The sequence below is a fragment of the Pseudogymnoascus verrucosus genome (assembly GCF_001662655.1).
Source record: "Pseudogymnoascus verrucosus strain UAMH 10579 unplaced genomic scaffold scaffold_55, whole genome shotgun sequence".
NCBI classification, from domain to species: Eukaryota; Fungi; Ascomycota; class Leotiomycetes; order Thelebolales; family Thelebolaceae; genus Pseudogymnoascus; species Pseudogymnoascus verrucosus.
Genome location: NW_017263706.1, coordinates 145,522 through 165,205, shown reverse-complemented (window position 1 = coordinate 165,205; position 19,684 = coordinate 145,522). Strand labels below are relative to the sequence as shown.

Genomic DNA, 19,684 nt, shown 5'->3' with positions numbered 1-19,684 from the left:
CCCCCCGGAGAAATTCTCGGAGTTGAAGCGAATCGGGAATCGCGGCTCGGGAGCATGGGGCCCGACTGGCTCCCCCTCCGCTTTCTAACCTCTATCGAACAGGCTTCGCACTTTGTATTATCCCAGCGTTCTTGAACAAGCTCCGTGTCTTTGCAAGGGATGGAGGTATCACGCGATTGTGGACAAACATGGCGTATATTCTCATTTGCTAACGATTTGGTGCCGAGGTGTGTTGGTTCGTCGACGCACCGCGTGTTGCGACTTTGTATATAGTTTGAACAAATGCCTCCACATATCATTGACCTATCGCTGACGTTGACATCCAACGGTGAACCTTAAATATTTGAGAGAGTTTTGATAGCGCGGTTTTACTTCGGTTTTTCAGCCCATTTATCAAATGGAGAAGGATATTGCTATTCAGAGGACAATCTCAGACAACGGGGAGCCATATACGTCTAAGATATCGGCAGTTCGAGTTGGGCGTGAGAATCTTTCAGATGCTCTACCTCCCCACGAGGACTATGAGGGACGTCACAGATATGATCCGGGTGCCACGTGGACTCCGGCTGAGGAGAGAAGGGTAATCTTGAAAACAGACCTTTATCTTTTGTCGTGGATTTGTGTCATGGTATGGTGATAATTAATCCCCACTGCGTCCCCAGTAACTAACTGGCTTAGTTCGCGGGCCTCCAACTTGATCGCGGAAATCTGTCAAATGCAACAGCAGATAATATCCTCGATGATTTGAACCTCACCAGTGATGATTATAATAATGTAAGTTGCCTTTCTGAGGAATTAAGTTTCAAAATTCTCACAAAACCTTAGGGCACAACGATTCAGCTTCTTGCCTTCATGGTTTGCGAATTCCCTGTCCAAATTCTGACCAAGAGATACGGATTTAAACGTATCTTACCATCCATGATGATTTGCTGGAGCTTAGTTTGTAAGGCCTTCTGAACTAATAAAAGCTTTAACGACAGCTAATACTCCACAGCATGGGCTCAATCGTGGATGACCAATAGAACGTCGTTCTACATTACCCGGGCCCTTATCGGAGCATTTGAGGGTGGTTTTATTCCTGGTACTATTCTCTTCGCGACGTACTTCTATACGTCCAAGGAGTTATCTATTCGCCTCGCCGCATTTTGGTCGACTCTTAACGTTGCGAGAGTTATTTCGGCACTCCTGGCCGCTGGGATTCTCGAACTGCGTGGAACCAGTGGAAAGCCCGGATGGTTTTGGCTGTTCCTGATTGAGGGCATTTTAACTTTCGTGATTGGTATTATCGTGAGAAATCCCATGCGCTCACTTTTTCGATGGGCCATGAGCTAACTTTTATTAAGAGTTTCTTCTATCTCCCCAGTTCACCGACGTCAACTTCCGGTGTTATTTGGAGAAAGCCATGGTATACTGAACGAGAAGAAATTATCATGATTAACGTAAGTTCAACAGAATGTAGTGGTAACCGTTTCTAACATTCGTAGCGCATCTTACGAGATGATCCAGCCAAGGGCCTCACAGCTCTAAAAGAACCAGCCACATTTGCGGATATCAAGAGAGCTTGGAGCGACAAGTCAATGTGGGGACTCTACTTCGTCGGACTTGTAGCTTATATTCCGGCAACACCAGTCCAGGCATATCTCACACTTACTCTGAAACGCCTCAACTTCACCACATTCAACTCCAACATGCTCACCGTGCCATCGGCAGTCATCCAAATTATCACCATGTTAACTCTATCATACAGCAGCGAATTTTTCAACGAGAGAACTTTCCATTGTTTTTTCGGCGAATTTTGGATCCTGCCGCTTCTTGCTGCTCTTTTAACTCTTCCTGATGGCGGAAGAGAGTGGTCTAGATTCTCACTGATCACGTTGATCTCTGGCTGTATTTATCCCTCGTCCTACATCTGATTTTTCTTTCTAACGTACTTATAGATCCCTACTTTCACCCCATCGTCTCAGCGTGGATCTCGGAAAATACATTTGACGTGAAGAAGCGCGCCATTACCGCTGCGACTTACAATGTCATTGTCCAGGTGGGGTCACTTATCGGATCTCAGATATATCGAAAATACGACTCGCCGTACTACAAGCAGGGAAACAAAGTCCTGATATCTATTTGCGCTCTTTCGTTGTTAACGTTTGTTGCACAGAGACTGTATTTGCAGACTCTGAACAAGAGGAAGGCGGCAGTTTGGGACGAGATGACTGTTGAGGAGCGATCAATTTATCAGGCAGACGCTACAGCGAGAGAGGCAGATGGGAATAAGAGGCTTGATTTTAGGTTCCAGTATTAGGTAGTTAAAGTAGTCGGAGATTGAAATAATAATGGTGTAGCAGAAATCTAATATATAAGATGAGCTATGAATAAGATATGTTCGAGCGCAACTGTGACCTAAAGGTATCTTTATAGTATAATTTATACATAAAAGGTACTTGTTCTCAATACAATTCTTCTACGTGTTAATTACCACATAAATTAGTAGAGAGAGCATATTTTATTAATTAGCCTTTGTATAGGTTTCAAAAAAAACAAGAATCGATAGAACATATATACAATGTGTAAATGCACTGGCAATGAAAATATTAATTGGTATTGAGAATAATTAACTTCTTAAAATAAATACCTTTTCCGTATAAATTATATTGTCAAGCTCGCTGAGATTCCTGTTTAGGACAGTTAACTGGCAAAAATGCAAAAAAAATCGACACCTGAGTGATTCGAACACTCGCTCCCGAGGGAAATGCCTAAATACTTCCCGTGGAAATAGCAGGGCATCGCGTTAACCACTCCGCCAAAGTGCCGGATTTATTTCACGAATGGCCGGCCCAACGTTGAACTTTAAAATCCATAGGTAGACCGCCCATTTTATCAAATGGCTCAGTTACGGTTGGGCCCGAATAGTTACGCGGCGCCGATAGATATGACGTCGGAGTTTAGAAGCTTGAGTGACTTGACAAGCGGTAAAGACCCTGGCTCCACCAGTAATGTGGCCAATCCCCAACTTTAGTTCCAGCCCCTGTTCTAGACTAGACCCCTGGTTCAACCCCGCACTCCGCGTCAATGGCCAAAAGCACGACATTGTGCCACCATCACGACATCGGCGTTTTTTCATGAGGTTTGGAATATGCAAGTCATAATGCCTCAGCGCGATGGGGGAGCGAAAGATCGGCAGACGCGCCTGCAATGGGTGCAAGATCCGCAAGGTCAAATGCTCAGAGGTCCCACCATGTAAAAGCTGCATTAGCGCTCGCATCGAATGCACCTTCACGGAGCGCCGGGGAAACCGCGGACCAAAAGCTTTGAGGCCAAAAACGCTGATATCGATTGCTCAAACACAGCAGAAAGGCTATCCTAGTGTGGAAGATGAGGGTTCTTTCGCAGATGAGTCTCCGGAAAGTCGGATGGATGTTCCTGCTTCGCCGGGTCCCTCAATGTATGCTCCGCAAAGCCACTACTAAACGTCGCCGACTGATGGCATAGTGTACCGTCGTCCATACCTCCCGAGGTTCCGCTTAAGACTCCGAGTTCGTCCCTTATAGTGCAACTATGTGTATATCGACTTCGTTTATACCCAATATGGCCGATCGTGGCGGTAGAAGAGATAATGGGGTCGTTGCAGGGAGACGTGCAAGACATGGAGATGTATGCTCTCGCAAACGCAATAGGGGCGGCAACTATTGCCCAGCTGAAGCTAAACCAGACGGGAATAAGCACAGCTACCGGAAGTTCAATGGCAGAAGAATGTCAGCGAACGAAGCTTATGGGTAAGAACGGACAGAGTGCAAACCTAAACATCCTGCGAATAGCGTTTTTTCTTCATATCTATTATGAAAACCAGGACCAGGGTGGAGTCAAGTCTCTGCTATTTTTGAGGGAAGCGATTACGATTGCGCAGATTATGGGGTTGCACCGAGAGTCATCCTATCTATCACTCCCTCCGTCAGAGCAACAGCTACGACGACGCATTCTTTGGTTGCTGTTTGTAACAGAAAGGTACCCTTTCTTGTTTCGTTTTTAGAATCAACCCTTTAACATTAAACAGGGGCGTAGGAATACTCTACAAACTTCCAGTTATCTTAAAACCTAATGTGCTCTTCCCAGCAATGGATGGCGACGACGAGACACAGATCCTGCCTGCTTTCCAGAAACTTGTGGATCTCTTCTGGACATTTGATCAGTCGCGTGCCTTCGAAATACTTGAGGGCTCGAGTGCAGACGTGTTCGAAACAGGCGACATGGAGTCAGCCCGCCAAAACTCTCTCTACGCTCTTCACAAAAAGCTACAAGAGGTCTCTCTTGACTGGGACTCTAGCAGCGAAGTCCAACGCGCCGATATATGTGTCACGCGTCAATGGATGCGTGCTGTTCTGTGGAAAGCATCAAATAATTATGAGAGGCTAAACAAAGGGAGCAGAATAACCTCTCTGGACCATCCAATTCAGATCGCGAGGGAGTTCCTGGGCTTTATATCGCAGCTTCCCAGTACAGCACTTGAAGCTCATGGACCAACTATGGTACGTGGACATGCCTATCACATATTTACCTTCGCTAATATTGAAATAGGAAACGAAAATTTACGAGATCGCAAGTACAGTGGCGGATGCAGTTGCCAACAATGACACAGTCTCGTGGATTTCGCCTTATCGGCCAATAGACATACTCGCCCAGCTTCAACGGATACTTGCGTCGATAAGGGGTGGAAACGAAGCACTTGAACGGATGCTGTATAGCAAGACAGCTTGCGTTCAGGGTAATCTGTTGATGCTCGTGGAACCAAGCTCTCTCATAGAGGACTTGGACGACGAATGGCTTGAGAATAATACGCTCTTTCCGAATGATCCATTCTATCTAAATTTAGGGCCTATTTCTACGGGAGACGCTGAAGCTGAAATGATGTCAGGCTAATCAGCCAGACGATGGATAGGTTATATAAGTTACTGTCCTACATCGAAGACTCAACTCAAGAAATCAGCATTGTGGGACATGCTGGGCACATTCTCGGTTTATAGCGCACTAGTTTGAGTCATGACTAATGTTTATCTGACCCGTGTTCACCTTCAGCAGCCCACATTCCACGCACAACTCCTCGATTCACACAAGAGATCAGAGCTGCTGGCGCAACTGGCTCTAGAAACTATCTGGCCTCACTGTGCAGCAAAGCATGTTCACCCTCAAACGCAGAACTTAGTCCAGGATCCAAGATTGCAGGCAACAGTCATGACCTCTTCGCCGGTGAAACAAGGCAGGCAGCTATTCATCATCCGTTGATGAGCCTCTGTAGGAAGTGGTACTGAGAAAAGAGCACAGTGATCCCGAAGATAAACTCCTGCAAAGGCCTGACACAAGTTGAAACCGTCCAGCACGTTTATACTGGCTGTGGTGCTTCTGCCGTAGCATGTAGCTAGCTCTTCTTCAAAAATGAGAATAAGGACGAAGATTTGGGTTTCGTCTCAACAACTTCAAGGCTACCGATCTGTAGTTCTTCCCTGTGCTTATTCAAGATTGCATCTCTGTGATACTTCTGGAATTTCTTTGTGGCATCTTTGCCACTAACAGTTTGCATGACTAAACAGAATCAGCAGATGTTTTATCTGACTTTAGAAAATATGAGGAAGTCTTCATACCCTTTTTACCGCCTGGATGCGTGTCTTGGAATTTTGTCACGTCAAAGACGTCGTTGTTAATAATAATCCAAATGTCATCAGCCTTGTTATGCGATGCAACATCACTCTGAGAAAATACTTTGGACATGGTAGATTGCCGAGCCTGCTCTTGATGGGTCGAGAGATATATCCGAATGCAGTGATATGCTGTGCTGGTGTAAGTACAAATTTAAAGACGGGGACAAAGAATAAATATAGTATAAACAGGCATCGTTCCGCGGAGGAATCATTACGCGCGCATGTGCATGTTGGACCCTTTGTTGTCGAATCCTTCATTATACTTTGCCAAGTGTCACGTTGGCTCAACCCTTGCTCTCGGTTCATAATTTGTAGGCATAGTATTATTTCAAAGCATAACCTCGGCAATTGCAGACCAGGCAGAATTTGCCCAAATAAATAGAAATGTATTCCCGGATCCATTTTCTCGATCAGTTATACACACGATGGAAAGATCAGGATTTCGTAATTTCGCTATGAAAGCTATGTACATACGCAGTTCGAACTGCGGGTATTTCCCATGGCCAACTCATTAAACCGGGTATCCAGCTTGACGACAAAACAAATTAAAATGCTATGGTTTCATGATTTAGAACCCGGCTATCGCGGTCAGATTCTGCAGGAGCGGAATGATATTGGTCACATTGTACCCAGATGCAAAAGGTATGGCTGTGCCACCGTTGCCACCTAACACTCCTGTCAAGCTGTCCATTAGAATGGACAACAATGGAAACTGTGTGGTCAACACGAGTGCATTCAAAACCTTCTCGTAATAGTCGATGTGGTGACCATTGTAGATGGTCGAGTTTCCTGACGCCGACATTTCGATGTTTCCGCTTGTGAGAGCGCCCACCTGGGATGACAGAATCGCAGGTAGATTCATAATAGCCGTCTTGAGATTGACTACTCCCCGAGCTGAAACAGTGTTGTTTCCAGGAACAAGGTAAACATTTTTCATCGTGGCGTTTCCAAGGAGAATCCCGCCAACGATAATGTTCAGTGTCACATTCCCCTAGAAAAACGGTTAGTCAAACGACGCGGCAGAGGGGAACAGGATGGCTTACAAGTTCAAAAGACACCAGAGATGCGTTAGGAATGGTTAGTTCGGCAATAAGGTTTGTTCCGTCTGCCTCAGCAGGTAAGACAGCACGAGCACTCGCAATGCCAAAGCCCTTCAACTTGTTAAGACCTAATTAGGGTCTTAGCAAACTTTCATATTGTGCCACATTTCAAGGATTATGAATTGGGAGCTCTTACCTTTTAGTTCCACCTTTTTGTCGAGGCTGATATGTGCCTTGAGTTTGCCCACATAAGCATCTGTTGCGCCTGAAGCTGATAGAATGAAGGTTTCTTGATAAACCGCACTGTGCAAAAAGGTTCCGAATATTTCTTTGTCTAGAATATTGGTTGTCTGGTTTGTGACGGTTATAGTTGCATTACCCTTCAGATTTTGTTCTGGTAGCTGGACTGTGATATACGGATTGCGGTTTGGTGGATTTTGATCCACCAGCAAGTTGAGCGCAATGGGTTTGAGCTTGACTGAGAATGGTTTCGGAACATTCAAGCCAGCGAAGAGGGAATACTGAACGCTATCTGGAGTTGGATTGGTGATGCTCGCTGAGTAAATGGGGAGAGAAGCATCGTCGACCATCCTCTGGGCAATCGCAGGGAACACGATTAGGAAACTGTTTCGTCGTTAGTCCTGGGTCATTTGTTAAGGGGGCGGAAGGAATATGTAGCCAGAGAAAGATAAATATGCCCCATTGCTTGATGCAAAAGATGGCAACGTCATAGAACTCACAATATTGGGAGGAAGATTGCCAAAAAGATAACACCACCAAGGCCATATAAGCACCAATGCCGCTTATAGTGAGCCCAGAATCTCGCAAAGCATCCTCGTTTCTTGGCAGGATGAGAATCCTCTTCCATCACACCGGCATTCTCAATCTGCTGAACGCTTCCTCTACTGGTCTTCTCTTTGCCAGAACGGCGACCGGCAGTGAAGTCTGGTCGGTTGGCGCCAATGACATGACTAGTCTTCTCCTCAATCGAGTCTTTTCCAGTGTTACCCATTGTGGGAACTTTTCCAGCTTCAGACTGCAATCCAAGAGGCCCGTCTTAGCTTGAGACTACGATCCGGGAGCTCCAGCTTCCATGAAATTTGCACAAGAGCTGATAAGCACAGGAGCAAATTTACACAAAATATAGGATGGGATGAAAGTAAAATTGCAAAACCCTGTAACCATGTCGTGACACAGCCCCGTTTTGATACATTTTGATAATGCCAGTTCCCCCCACCCCATGCCGCCTCCCCCACGCATGCACGGACACCTACTTCGGCATGGAGGGATCAACATTAGCATTATGCCTTTAGACACAATTTACCCCATAATTGGTACGTACCAATAGTGCGGGGTTCGGTTACAAACTCCTTGAACAAGACTCGCTATCCACATCCCATCCACATGTAAGGCGGGGTCCGGTTAACACCCTGAGGGGCCGTTGACAGGGTGCGCTATGTACGGGACGCCTTGGCCACATGCGCTCTCAGAATGGAAAAGATCCCATCCCAACTAGAATTTGCCGGCGCCTACCGAATGCTGCCGCGATAGGCGTTTCGTAGCCTTGTGACAAAGGTAATTTCAAGTTGCTCTGAATATATAACTGTTGTGAAAGTGTTCCTGTAAATACTGCCGTGCTTACCTCCCTCTCAACATCCAGCCTGTTTCGTAATTTAGTGCAACGACCCTTATTTCACAGTTATACATTTCTATGCAAGCACAAACTACCTACCACGCTATGACGACCGACGTGTTCGTTGCCCCAGAAATGTCAGGCCCGGCTGACACCATCAACGAGAAAGGCGCCTTGGCGGCTACGGATGCCTTGGACAGCAGAACAATGACCCCAGGGAGCCCCGAGAAGCAAAGTCTGGCAATTGGGAAGACCCGCAAGAGGTTAGACCCATTGGATCCGTCATTCCAGCCCAAGGAGATGCAAAAAGTGGTCCAAGAGGCCATTCTTCTTGCGGGTGGCGCGGTCGCAATCCTGCTCCAGGTCGCCAACCCCGGTGTGGGTCGGGGAGTCAATGAACACAGCAACTTCGCGTACAGGCCTGTGGATCGCCTGCGGACCACCATGACGTATGTTTACTGCATGGCGTTTGGTTCTGTGGACGAGAAGAAAACCATTATTGATATGGTCCACCGGGCTCATGCCCCTGTCCAGGGGGCAACTTATTCCGCAAACGATGTCGACCTTCAGCTGTGGGTTGCATCGACTCTGTACGCGGTAGGGCTCGATATCACCGAAAAGATTTTTGGAAAATTTGACGACGCTAAGGCCGACGAAATCTACCAGGAGTACGCTGTTCTGGCCACGACACTGCGAGTGCCCCCGGAGATGTGGCCCGTAGACCGGAAAGCGTTCTGGGAGTACTGGGACCGCAGTATTGCAAGCTTTGAAATTTCAGCTCACGCTATCAGTGTCGGCAAGGATCTTCTCTGGAACAAGGAGCTCCCATTGTGGGCTAAGATTAACATGCCTGCGCTGCGTCTGATGACGGCAGAATGGTTGCCACCGCACATGCGAGACGCGTATGGTCTCAAGACTTCAAAATCCCGCAAGAGGGCTTACAAGGTCTTGTTGGGGGTCACCAAGACGGTTTACCCTCAATTACCTATGTTCATTCGAACATACCCGATGAAGTTCTACTTGAAGGATATGCGCCGAAGGATGAAGAATATGGCTTAGTCATGGGCACTTCTGCCCCTCTTTCCTTATTTTGGTATTATTTCAAATTGTATATCTTTTGTTTTTGTTTTTATTGCGTGGGAATGGGAATGCATACATAGTAGTATATAGAAACCTTTTGATGATAAAATGATACCCGATTCTTTCTGTACAACGCAGGTGAATTGAAGAGTCTTAATTGTTATTGTAGTAAAACTTGATGAGTGATAACCGTCTTTCGTGATTACAATATGTCAAATCTTGCGCTCCTTATCAAAAAATAGCACTTTATTACTACGATATGTTAAGTTCTGCCTTTATTCCCAATAAAAAACTAATTCTGTTATTACATATTCATCTCAAGATCATAAAGCGTATTATCAATGTGACAGGGCTCGTATTATATAGCTAGTTGTATCTTCCCGAATTATTGACTTATATACTATGGAGTATGCTCCTCCAAATAGAATGGGCCCCGACATCTCGCATGATACCATGGCCCATGGCGACCATTCATCTCATCATAAACTTCCCACAAACCAGCTCGTTCGTACTCTATCCGCCAAGGATAGCGGAGAGAAGACCACCTATCAGTTGAGCGACGGCCGAGATCAACTGCGAAATGTTAGCAATAAACTATGCACCGAGAACTAACGCTTGAGACTTACAGGAGCAACATCGTTGATCAACCCGGTCGTCTGCTTGACGAATGTCGGAGTCAATAGGTTGTTTGCGTTGTTGATAAGTCCGCTGATCTTAGTGATAAAGTCGGGTGTAATGAGGCTGGTGAGCGATGGGAGGAGAGGGCCAGCGAGGAGAGTGCTGGCCGTGTTCAGCAGCGACTTGGTCTGGTTGGTGGTCTTGTCATCGAGGAGTAGCGCCAGATGGGTGATAACAGATTCGATGTTCGTGAAGGTTGCTGGCTTCAGCAGCGAAGTAATGGCACCAAGGTCCTGAGTGAGAGTTCCGAGCAGGCCACTGAGATCAACGGCCCTGTTGGTCAAATCCAAGGGAGCAGCAGCCTCCGCTTGGGAACCTTGGACTGCTGGAGACGCAAAGGCAAAAGGAGCCAGAACGAGGAAAGGAACGAAGCTGAAGAAGCGCATATTGGCGGTTTGGCTTGTCTACGAGGCTGTTTTGCGATTGATGGACTGGATTGTGCCTAAGTTGAGCTGATCGTGAAACTCTATTTTCCTATGGATACACTTGGATTACTTATAGCATTTAGGAGCAATTGTGATAACACCCAATTGTCCACTAGCACGCGATCTCGATGACCTTGACTCCGCATGAACAGGGGGTTCGGGTAAGAACTGCGGGGTTAGCCGATGTATTGCTGCAGGCGGGGTACCAACACGAGGGGTTCCCCACGGGGGAACCCCACAGGGTAGCCGTGCACTGACAGCTGCACAAGGAACTGTGCCTGGAACCCCCACTGCCAACTTATTGAATGATGCTTATTGCTACCCGGCGCCTAATTAACATCAAAGGCATGATCCAAGTAATACAACTAAAAACAAGAACACTTGCATACCCCGCCTGATCTCTTAGTCTTATAACCTCGGGTAGGCTTAGTTGCTAAACTGGGATTCACATGGAAAATCTCTGGAGAGCCGAATTGGTGGCAATTACCCTTGAAACTGAAGATTGCTGTACGTTAATAATGCACACATAATCCACACCTCCGTCGATCATGTTGGCGACCGTAACATCGACTTTTCTTACCTTCTATTTTTTGAAGTCGGTGGACTATACATTGTTGTAAATATCCTTTTGGCCCGCCTACTCGATCTTTATCAACATCGCCCATCATGTGGTCTAAGGCACTGTGCCTCTTGCTATTCACGCTCATCGCCGCCGTGGTGGCTCAGAATGAAGCAATTCATGAGGCTCGTGATGCCATGGCACAATTAGTGTATGTACTCTCCCCACTTGCGAAGAAATCGACTGACAATCACCTAAGTGCTAAATTATCATCCAAAGTATCTCTCATCACTGATGAGATAGCCAAGAATAAAAAGAGACAAGACGAAGGCTCCGCGTCTGATGCTCCCGATGCCATGTCACAATTAGTGTATGTACTCTATGCACTTCAGAAGAAATCGACTGACAATTCCTCAAGGGCCGCATTATCATCCAAGGCAGGTATCACTGGAAACGTTCCAATTGCAACTACCATGCCGACATGCATCGGAGGATTCGACCCGCCGGATGCCACACTTGCCCGGCAAATGCTCACTGCTATTCCTGGCAGCATCCTTGGTCAGCTTGGAAATGCTGGCGCTCGTAGCTCGATTGCCAGCGCATTCAAGGCCGGCCAGACCCCATCATGGTACAATGACTTGTCTCCCGAAATCAAGAACTACGTCCTGAGCGTTCAAACGCACGCCACTACCGGATGCACCCCTCGCCAAACCGACGACGGTACTGGAACCGGCGGTGCTGCGGGAGCAAACGCAAAAGTAGCAGGTGATAAGGGTGGCACCAGCACTTCAGAAGCCCTGGCTTCTCGGCCGACAGCGGCCATTGTTGGACTTTCTGGTGCTCTGGGTATGCTGGGGCTGATGCTTGCCCTATGACGTAGCGGCGATATGTGGTGTGTAATGGGTAACGAATGAGTTGGGAGGCATAGCATTTGATCGGCGTCTGTTGAGAAATGGAGAAAGATCAAAATCTGTAAAACCAGGGGTATGGTGATAGTACTGCACAAGCGTAATGTTAGGGGCATTAGGAACGGGACTAGGGCCACTAGATGACACATGGACCCATATGGACCCTTGGCTAGGCTGAAACCCACATGAGCATATTGCCGCTCCTAGATATCGATAAATCAGACTTTACCTCCACGTGCATCCTCCGTCGCTGCGAACTGTACCTATAATTAATGATTTGCAGTCTTCGTCGCTGCGAACTGTACCTATAATTAGTGATTTGCAGTATGCGTTTATGCATTGTGAAGTGTCCCATACAAACCCCGGCTGGCCTAGAACGCTGTAATTTCGGATTATCTCCTGATCTTCCGTGGACGTGGTTTCCGTGGGCGAAACAAGGCCTGGCTTTGCTTTGCTTGAGGCTCGTTGGTGTACATAATAACGTGCCAAGCTATAGGGGGTTCGTGAGGCACAGGGATCGGCGGGGTAATGCCAACCGACGGGACCCGCACTGACTCGACGTTGTCGAGTAAGTCAGCGGCGACACAGTACTTGATATAGCGACTAGACCTCTTGTCTAGCTTTGTTCTAATATTCTAGATCTTTGAAACTCTGGCTAAGTCTTCCTTTTACCATTTATCACATGTTCTAGTAAACTAGTCCAAGAAGAACCGTTGGTTATGGCCCTAAATGCGGGAACTTGACATATCACGTGACCACGCCCTAGCCGCTGCGGTCCTACCGAGCTAGTGGTTAGAGGGTCCGTGCCATTAGCGGTCCCCGCATGTATCAGGCTAAACCCCGCAAAATGAATTCTAATGATGCTCACTTCACATCTTACGCAACGTGTCTCTCGATTTCTTGTCTTTTTTTTTTGGAAATAGGAGCTCTTCATGGCTAGTAAGTCTTTTGAGGAGGCCCTCGCGGCAGCGGAGAGATTCGCAGAAGGTGAAAATGCTGGAAAGAGAGGCCCGTGGGACGAACTTGCGTCCTGGTATTGGGGTTTATGGGATGAGCTCGGCAGCACCATCTCGCCGGATGGCCAATATGGTCATGGAACACAGCACAATACGATGTACAACACCGAGCACAACATTGATAGTGGCAGCTCAGCAACAACCGAGTCTATATCTCAAGGGATGGGATATGGCTCAGGTCAGGAACAGCTAGTTATGGAGAGCAGGCCAGGCATCGACGAAATGGAAGGTTTGAGCCAAGATAACCCTTTTGACCTTCCCCCCAAATCCTTTCGCGACGAGCTTGTCATCCTCTACTTCAAGCATGTGCACCCCCTATGCCCAGTCTTTGACGAAGTTGAATTCCATAACGCCTATTATCGTAGAGGCGACATGGGATTCCTGAAAAGCATTACCTTGGTGGAGTTTAAGGCTCTATTATTTGCGGGCGCGATGGTAAGCTCATATTTGAGGGATTATAAAGCTCTATTAGCGGATTCTAATAGCCATATTAGCATCTCGACTACGAGCAGATATGCAAAACAAAATACGCCTCGATAATTGAGTGCCATAGCGACCTTTTTGAAGCGGCCAGAGTAAGTTCAGTTTTCCAATCTCGATAAAATACCAAAATAATAACAATATCCCGCTAGAAAACCTATCATTCATCCGCCAAAGAATCGCCAATTAGTCGTGCCAGAGCAGCCATCTTACTTAGCTTCTGGAGTCCTTTCAGTGCCGAGGAGCAGTCGAATTGCTACTGGGTCGACCAGGCATTTATACATGCTCGGGTAGCCATTCTGCAAGAGCTAGATTATGCACATATATCCGTCAGTCCTGGGCGAAGGAAGATTATCTGGTGGTGCTGCCAGCTTCGCGACTCCATGCTGGCATTTGCTCTTCGGAGGATCAATCGCCTGCATACAGAACCGTTGACTCAGATTATTGTGACCCCAGAAGATTTCGGTATGGAGTCAGCAGAGCCATGTTTTATGAGCCCTATTTCCAAAACTCTGTCAATCGACAACTTCATCAAGCAGTGCGAGCTTAGTCGGGTTATGGCGAGGATTATGATGTTCCAAGGAAGACTGGGATATGCGAAATACAATGATAGGCGTCGTAACGTCGATGTCAACGAGATCATGGAGGTAATATCGTTTCATTCCGAGGTCACAGCTTTGAGGGAGGACTTTGAATTCTCCCTTGATATATCTCGGAAGATGTCCATGGACAGGTGTGACGTGCCATGCCAACTATCCAAGATAATTGCAGAGTAAGTTGATGTGTTGAGGCGGTCCCAACTTTGGTCGAATATGGCTGACTTCAGCTTTTTGGCAGTTCGGTCATTGCGGTGCTGTACTTCCCATACACACACCTGAACCCTTATAACTATACCCTTCCGGCCAGCAAGTTTATTGAAGGTGCGGTGCAGGAGGTCATGGACTCGGCTTCACGTATAGCCAGAAGCGCGGAGGATTTGCTATCCCAGAGCGATAATAATAGCATCCCACTAGCACTGTGAGCAATCATTTTATCATAACCGAAGATGGGGCAAATGCTAATATTAACAGTGGGGCGTATATCACATTCCCGATTGTCCTCAAACTTACCCTGCTGGGAGATACAAGGAAGCCCAGCGACTCGGCAATAGATCTGCAAGAGATGCGCAGTCTCATGAGAGTGCTCTACATTCTCAAGAGCCGCTTTAGTGGTGGGCAGTTTGTTTCCAATGTCATTGATGCTGTTATCAAGCGCGTGGTTCATGGGGGCGATGACAACGAACCTGGGCGACTATTATCTCTTCTTCACGATGCTGCAGGCTATATCCAGGAAGATGTGGATCGTGAACTTGTAACCATTACTTAGGGTTGGGGTAGCATGGGTTGGGAGTTTTTTCGGCGTCTGGCGTTTATTTTATGCGCTAAAGCAAGTGAGCTATTGGATAGCTTCATCACGACACGACATGACATATTTCATGATTTAGTTATCGCAATGTTAGGTTACTGTTGCATCGAGCACTTCGGATGAAACCAGTCCTATGTATGCCATGGATGTCGTGCGTGAGCTTATCATCAGGGAGAGGATGTTGACCAATTGCCTCAGATACGTCAGTGCACCAGAGTAGTAATATCCCCCAAGGTACTGCCAAAAAGTCATCGTGCAGTTAACGCCATAGCTTCTTCTATGCAACCTTAAACATAATTATTTTATGCCCGTACTAAATCTGTAATGCTCACCCTCGGCAATCATCCTTGCAGGGTTCCCCTCGTTTTCTTCCCCAGACCCAGCCACCACCCCGCACCGCTGTCGTGCTTTACCCTATCAGTTTACCGTCAAAAACCTCGGCCATGGCAACCGAAGGACCTGTGATATCCACCCAAATCCACTCAACTTTCATAATGTTGTTCCTGATTACCAGCTCATTGACCCATTTTTAGGACATAATTATTCGATATCAAAGCAAGTTACACGTAGATTATCTTCAAATCAGCGTAGAGTTATCATTCAAATCGTCACTATGGTTTACCAAGCAGACCAAAACTACACCGTGCCTGACGTAGATGTCTTGTCCCTCCTGTTCGGTTCGTACCTGAGCTCTGTTTGCCACCTGGAAACCAAACCAATTAATTTATATTATAGACTCGAAACATTGTGACGCGGCTGAGGACACCAAGATTCATATTGAAGCCGGCAACGATGCCAACTCCGTCACTAAATCGCAAGCACGAGACTTGACCCAGAGAATCGCCCATGGACTAAGACGCAACTTCAACATTGGTGCGTCGGGCCCTGGTAAAGATGTTGTCGTGTGTATATCATCTGGCCAGCCTCTTCTACCGGTTTTCTTTTACGGAGTTGTCGCTGCAGGTGGCGTGTACTCTGCTGCGAGTTCATCCTTTACGACACCCGAATTGGCGCGTCAAGTTACTCAAGGAGGCAGCAACTTGTTAGTTTGCAGCCCTGACACCCAGGAAGTTGCCGTGGCAGCAGCGAAGCAGTGTGGCATTCCTCTCAACCGGGTGTTGTGTCTGAAATCCAGCCCGGAATGGGGCTTGACGTCACTTGGGAACAATCAAAACTGCATTTCTAACGAGAAACTCGATTGGAAGAGGATCACAAACAAAGAGGAGCTTGAAAATAGCCTTGTATGCCTTCTTTACTCGTCCGGAACCACTGGGCCTCCAAAGGGTTGTCTCCCCCATATATCCGCCCCTTGATACTTGAGCTAATCAGCCATACAACAGGAGTTCTTTTGTCCCATTCGAATATAGTATCAGCGGCCTTCATTACCGGCGAGCTCGGTAGAGAGTATACAGCGCAGCGCGGCACCCCATTCGAATACAGGACCCTCGCCCATCTGCCAGCCGCCCACATAGCTGGAGTTCAGGGGTATTTCATCAACCCATTCTACATGGGTGGCCCAGTATACTGGATGCCCAAGTTTGACTTCCAAAAGTTTTTGGACTTCAACAAGCGCTACCGAATCACCTTTTTCTTCAGCGTCCCTCCTATCTACCTCTTGATTGCCAAATCTCCAGCAGTAACAGACCAATTCGAACACCTGGAGATTGCAGTTAGTGGAGCTGCACCCCTCGGAAAAGAGCTTCAGTACGCGGCGAGTCAGAAACTGGGCAGGGGGACGACGTTTATAAGTCAGACTTGGGGATTGAGTGAGACGACTGGTAGTGTTACAGCAATGCCTTGGGGTATGAATGACGATACCGGCAGTGTCAGCCCGGTACTTCCTAATATGCAGTTGAGGTTAGTATTTTGATCACTTTATATATTTCGGTGTTAACTCTGAACTCTTAGACTTGTCGATGACGATGGAAAGGATGTTGCTGCGGGGCAACGTGGAGAAGTTCTCGTCAAAGGCCCTGTGGTCACCAGAGGATACCATAATAGCCCCAAGGTGACAGAGGAAGCTTTCGTTAACGGATGGTTCTTGACCGGAGACATTGCGGAGATACGTAATGGTTTAGTCTACATTGTGGACCGAAAGAAGGTAAAGCATATCAACCAATTTTCTCCGCAAAGTTCATGTACTGACATTCGCAGGAACTTATCAAATACAAGGGTCTTCAGGTTGCTCCAGCTGAACTAGAAGCTATCCTTCTCTCGCATCCGATCATTCTAGATGCCGCCGTGATTGGTGTCGAGCAGGACGGAACAGAAGTGCCCCGCGCATTCGTAGTTGTGGGCAAGAAAATCTCCGAGGAAGAGATCAAGTCCTTTGTAAAGTCTAAAGTGGCAAGCTACAAGCAGCTAAGAGGCGGCGTCGTTTTTGTGGATGCAATTCCCAAAAATGCGTCCGGAAAAATTCTACGCCGAGAACTGAGAGATGTTTCAAAGAAGACCACAGCGAAGCTGTAATATCTCCTAGCAGATAGTGTTTCCATAGAATGATAGATTGTAAATTTTCCTGGCTATTATTTAATTGGATAAATAGCATCAGCTTCCTCAATGTGTCTACACGTGATTTGGATCTTTCTCATCTCTCACCTGCACCTCTTCAGGAAGCTCCCCTGTCCATTCTTGGCAGATATGAGCTCTTTCTGCACGAACTGTGCCAAAAGTGTATCAAAAGTCTATTTTAGTAAATTCGGCAATGTAGACTCCTGTTATGCACAGCACAAACAGAACGGTTAATTAGACCCATGGCGGCATGTGACTACCTGCATCCAAATCGACCACTCACTGGAGAGGGGTTCGGGTTAACCGACTCAAGCCTCGGGTGCCTCTCAGCCAACAGATATATATGAAGCATATCTTCACGCCACAACTTACAATCAACCATCTAGAACATCAAAATCAAATAATTCACCATGTCTACCACCGATCGCGCCGTAATCCCTTTCTCGGAGCCGCCGTACCTGAGCGGGTTCCCATCTCCGTACTACAGCCCGTCGCATCTGAAATGGCAAAAGACCTGCCGCGCGTTCATGGAGGAGAACCTTCTCAAGCATGCGATGGAGTGGGAGCGTGAAGAAACTGTCCCCGAGCATGTCTTCAAGAAGTTTGCGGACAACAACTTTCTGATTCCCAACCTTCCCGCGCCGCTACCCGTGGCATGGTTGAAGAAGCTGGGGATCCACGAGATGCCTGGAGGAATCAAGGTTGAGGACTGGGATTATTTGCACACCGCAATCTACGTTGATGAGGTATTTACTCTATTTTACGATTCCGATTAATAACATCAGCTGACATGATTTTTTCCCGTGAAGATGGCACGTTCTGGTCTTGCTGGTCCATCCGCCTCGGTCACTGTGGGCATGGCTTTTGGTGTTGCCCCCGTCATCAAGTTTGGAAATCAACAGCTCCAAGAACGCTTTCTTCCCGACCTTCTCACAGGGAGAAAGCGTACTTGCATTGCTATTACGGAGCCTGATGCTGGTTCTGATGTCGCTAACATCACAACCACCGCTATCAAGACCAAGGATGGCAAGCATTACATTATCAACGGAACTAAGAAATGGTATGCTAACAATTTTTTTACCTGTAAGCGCAATTGGCTAATCTGTATAGGATCACCAATGGTATCTGGGCCGACTACTCGGCTATGGCTGTCCGAACTGGCGGCCCTGGACCCGCTGGCATCTCCATGATCCAGGTGCCATTGAAGGGTTACCCAGGAGTCACCATGCGGAGACTCAAGGTCGCTGGTCAAATCTGCGCTGGTACCACTTACATCGAGCTTGACGATGTCAAGGTTCCCGTTGAGAATCTGATTGGTGAGGAGGGTCTGGGTATGAAGTACGTGATGACGAACTTCAACCACGAGCGCCTGACCATTGCAATTGGTGTCACCCGCCAATCTCGCGTGGCGCTGGCTGCTGCATTCGAGTACTGCTTGAAGAGAGAGGCCTTCGGAAAGACTTTGATGGATCAACCCGTTGTAAGAAACCGCCTTGCAAAATGCGGCGCTGAGCTCGAGAGTCAGTCTGCTTGGGTCGATCAGTTTGTGTACCAGATGACCAAGCTGAGCAAGGCTGAGGCGGATCTCAAATTGGGCGGTCTCACAGCAATGGTGAAAGCACAAGCCGGAAGGGTATTCGACGAATGCGCGAGATGCGCTGTTCTATTATTCGGAGGAAACGGTTACACCAGAACGGGCCAAGGAGAGCTTGTCGAGAGTAAGGATATCCCACTTATATTGTCTCCCAGTGCCCAGTACTAACGTATGCCAGAAATTTACCGTGAAGTGCCCGGTGCCCGTATCCCTGGTGGCAGCGAGGACGTGATGTTTGATCTTGCGGTTCGCCAGCTGGTGAAGCTTTATAAGCAACAGACAGCCGCACTTGGGGAGCCATCTAAACTCTAGAATTAGATGATAGGATGTTATGATAGAGCGTTTAAAGCCGTACTGATAGAGCTCTTTTCTTTATACCAAAAATCGAGTGTACAGTATAAAAATCAACTGTCGTTCATACAACAGTACCTTTGTAGTTTACTATTATCGCTCTTGAAGACCTCGATAGCCACAGGAGCAAAACGGCGGGGAATGGGTAGGCCCAGACATGGGAGTGTCGCGGACTAGAACAATGTGAGGCTCTATGAACAGTCAGCAAAGCATGTAAGGTGCGAATGTGAAAGAAGTGATGTCTGGCTTTGTGATGTGTGTGGGCTGTACCTAAATATATATGCCGGTCGCCTCCACCAACCTTTCTCCACCAGCGGC

The 19,684-nt window shown here is 47.3% G+C and overlaps 10 protein-coding genes and 1 non-coding gene across 11 annotated transcripts; 7 read left to right on the top strand and 4 right to left on the bottom strand.

The window, feature by feature from the left end:
• Positions 1 to 288: 288 nt before the first annotated feature.
• VE01_08948 (uncharacterized protein) lies at positions 289 to 2,318 on the top strand. The gene is made up of 7 exons (XM_018278365.2): positions 289 to 628; positions 679 to 774; positions 826 to 943; positions 995 to 1,287; positions 1,344 to 1,439; positions 1,485 to 1,887; positions 1,938 to 2,318. The coding sequence occupies exons 1-7, from the start codon at positions 398 to 400 to the stop codon at positions 2,297 to 2,299; spliced, it is 1,599 nt and encodes a 532-aa protein (XP_018126679.1). The 5' UTR covers positions 289 to 397; the 3' UTR covers positions 2,300 to 2,318.
• Positions 2,319 to 2,708: 390 nt separating this feature from the next.
• On the bottom strand, positions 2,709 to 2,808 carry VE01_08947 (the record flags this gene model as incomplete). Its single annotated transcript has 1 exon — positions 2,709 to 2,808. It is a non-coding gene; the product is annotated as a tRNA-Ser (tRNA).
• Positions 2,809 to 2,945: 137 nt separating this feature from the next.
• On the top strand, positions 2,946 to 5,567 carry VE01_08946 (uncharacterized protein). Its single transcript, XM_018278364.2, has 4 exons — positions 2,946 to 3,439; positions 3,487 to 3,999; positions 4,049 to 4,520; positions 4,570 to 5,567. Exons 1-4 carry the CDS (start codon positions 3,156 to 3,158, stop codon positions 4,909 to 4,911), a joined length of 1,611 nt encoding a protein of 536 aa, XP_018126639.1. The 5' UTR covers positions 2,946 to 3,155; the 3' UTR covers positions 4,912 to 5,567.
• Positions 5,053 to 5,939, bottom strand: VE01_08945 (uncharacterized protein). The gene is made up of 2 exons (XM_018278363.2): positions 5,631 to 5,939; positions 5,053 to 5,571 (listed from the first exon to the last, which is right to left on the bottom strand). Exons 1-2 carry the CDS (start codon positions 5,755 to 5,757, stop codon positions 5,408 to 5,410), a joined length of 291 nt encoding a protein of 96 aa, XP_018126638.1. The 5' UTR covers positions 5,758 to 5,939; the 3' UTR covers positions 5,053 to 5,407.
• A 316-nt stretch (positions 5,940 to 6,255) lies between these two features.
• VE01_08944 (uncharacterized protein) lies at positions 6,256 to 7,739 on the bottom strand (the record flags this gene model as incomplete). The annotated part of the gene is made up of 4 exons (XM_018278362.1): positions 6,256 to 6,678; positions 6,731 to 6,855; positions 6,924 to 7,351; positions 7,468 to 7,739. The coding sequence occupies 4 exons, from the start codon at positions 7,737 to 7,739 to the stop codon at positions 6,256 to 6,258; spliced, it is 1,248 nt and encodes a 415-aa protein (XP_018126637.1).
• A 726-nt stretch (positions 7,740 to 8,465) lies between these two features.
• Positions 8,466 to 9,419, top strand: VE01_08943 (uncharacterized protein; the record flags this gene model as incomplete). The annotated part of the gene is made up of 1 exon (XM_018278361.1): positions 8,466 to 9,419. The coding sequence occupies one exon, from the start codon at positions 8,466 to 8,468 to the stop codon at positions 9,417 to 9,419; it is 954 nt and encodes a 317-aa protein (XP_018126636.1).
• A 511-nt stretch (positions 9,420 to 9,930) lies between these two features.
• Positions 9,931 to 10,504, bottom strand: VE01_08942 (uncharacterized protein; the record flags this gene model as incomplete). The annotated part of the gene is made up of 2 exons (XM_018278360.2): positions 9,931 to 10,013; positions 10,067 to 10,504. The coding sequence occupies 2 exons, from the start codon at positions 10,502 to 10,504 to the stop codon at positions 9,954 to 9,956; spliced, it is 498 nt and encodes a 165-aa protein (XP_018126635.1). The 3' UTR covers positions 9,931 to 9,953.
• A 705-nt stretch (positions 10,505 to 11,209) lies between these two features.
• VE01_08941 (uncharacterized protein) lies at positions 11,210 to 11,977 on the top strand (the record flags this gene model as incomplete). The annotated part of the gene is made up of 3 exons (XM_018278359.1): positions 11,210 to 11,313; positions 11,362 to 11,472; positions 11,521 to 11,977. The coding sequence occupies 3 exons, from the start codon at positions 11,210 to 11,212 to the stop codon at positions 11,975 to 11,977; spliced, it is 672 nt and encodes a 223-aa protein (XP_018126634.1).
• A 907-nt stretch (positions 11,978 to 12,884) lies between these two features.
• VE01_08940 (uncharacterized protein) lies at positions 12,885 to 14,895 on the top strand. Its single transcript, XM_018278358.2, has 5 exons — positions 12,885 to 13,461; positions 13,521 to 13,601; positions 13,659 to 14,278; positions 14,344 to 14,523; positions 14,577 to 14,895. Exons 1-5 carry the CDS (start codon positions 12,943 to 12,945, stop codon positions 14,869 to 14,871), a joined length of 1,695 nt encoding a protein of 564 aa, XP_018126633.1. The 5' UTR covers positions 12,885 to 12,942; the 3' UTR covers positions 14,872 to 14,895.
• Positions 14,896 to 15,523: 628 nt separating this feature from the next.
• Positions 15,524 to 17,379, top strand: VE01_08939 (uncharacterized protein; the record flags this gene model as incomplete). The annotated part of the gene is made up of 5 exons (XM_018278357.1): positions 15,524 to 15,587; positions 15,646 to 16,194; positions 16,251 to 16,767; positions 16,819 to 17,011; positions 17,065 to 17,379. 5 exons carry the CDS (start codon positions 15,524 to 15,526, stop codon positions 17,377 to 17,379), a joined length of 1,638 nt encoding a protein of 545 aa, XP_018126678.1.
• Positions 17,380 to 17,744: 365 nt separating this feature from the next.
• Positions 17,745 to 19,369, top strand: VE01_08938 (uncharacterized protein). The gene is made up of 4 exons (XM_059464020.1): positions 17,745 to 18,167; positions 18,231 to 18,481; positions 18,532 to 19,139; positions 19,194 to 19,369. The coding sequence occupies exons 1-4, from the start codon at positions 17,832 to 17,834 to the stop codon at positions 19,325 to 19,327; spliced, it is 1,329 nt and encodes a 442-aa protein (XP_059319355.1). The 5' UTR covers positions 17,745 to 17,831; the 3' UTR covers positions 19,328 to 19,369.
• Positions 19,370 to 19,684: the final 315 nt, after the last annotated feature.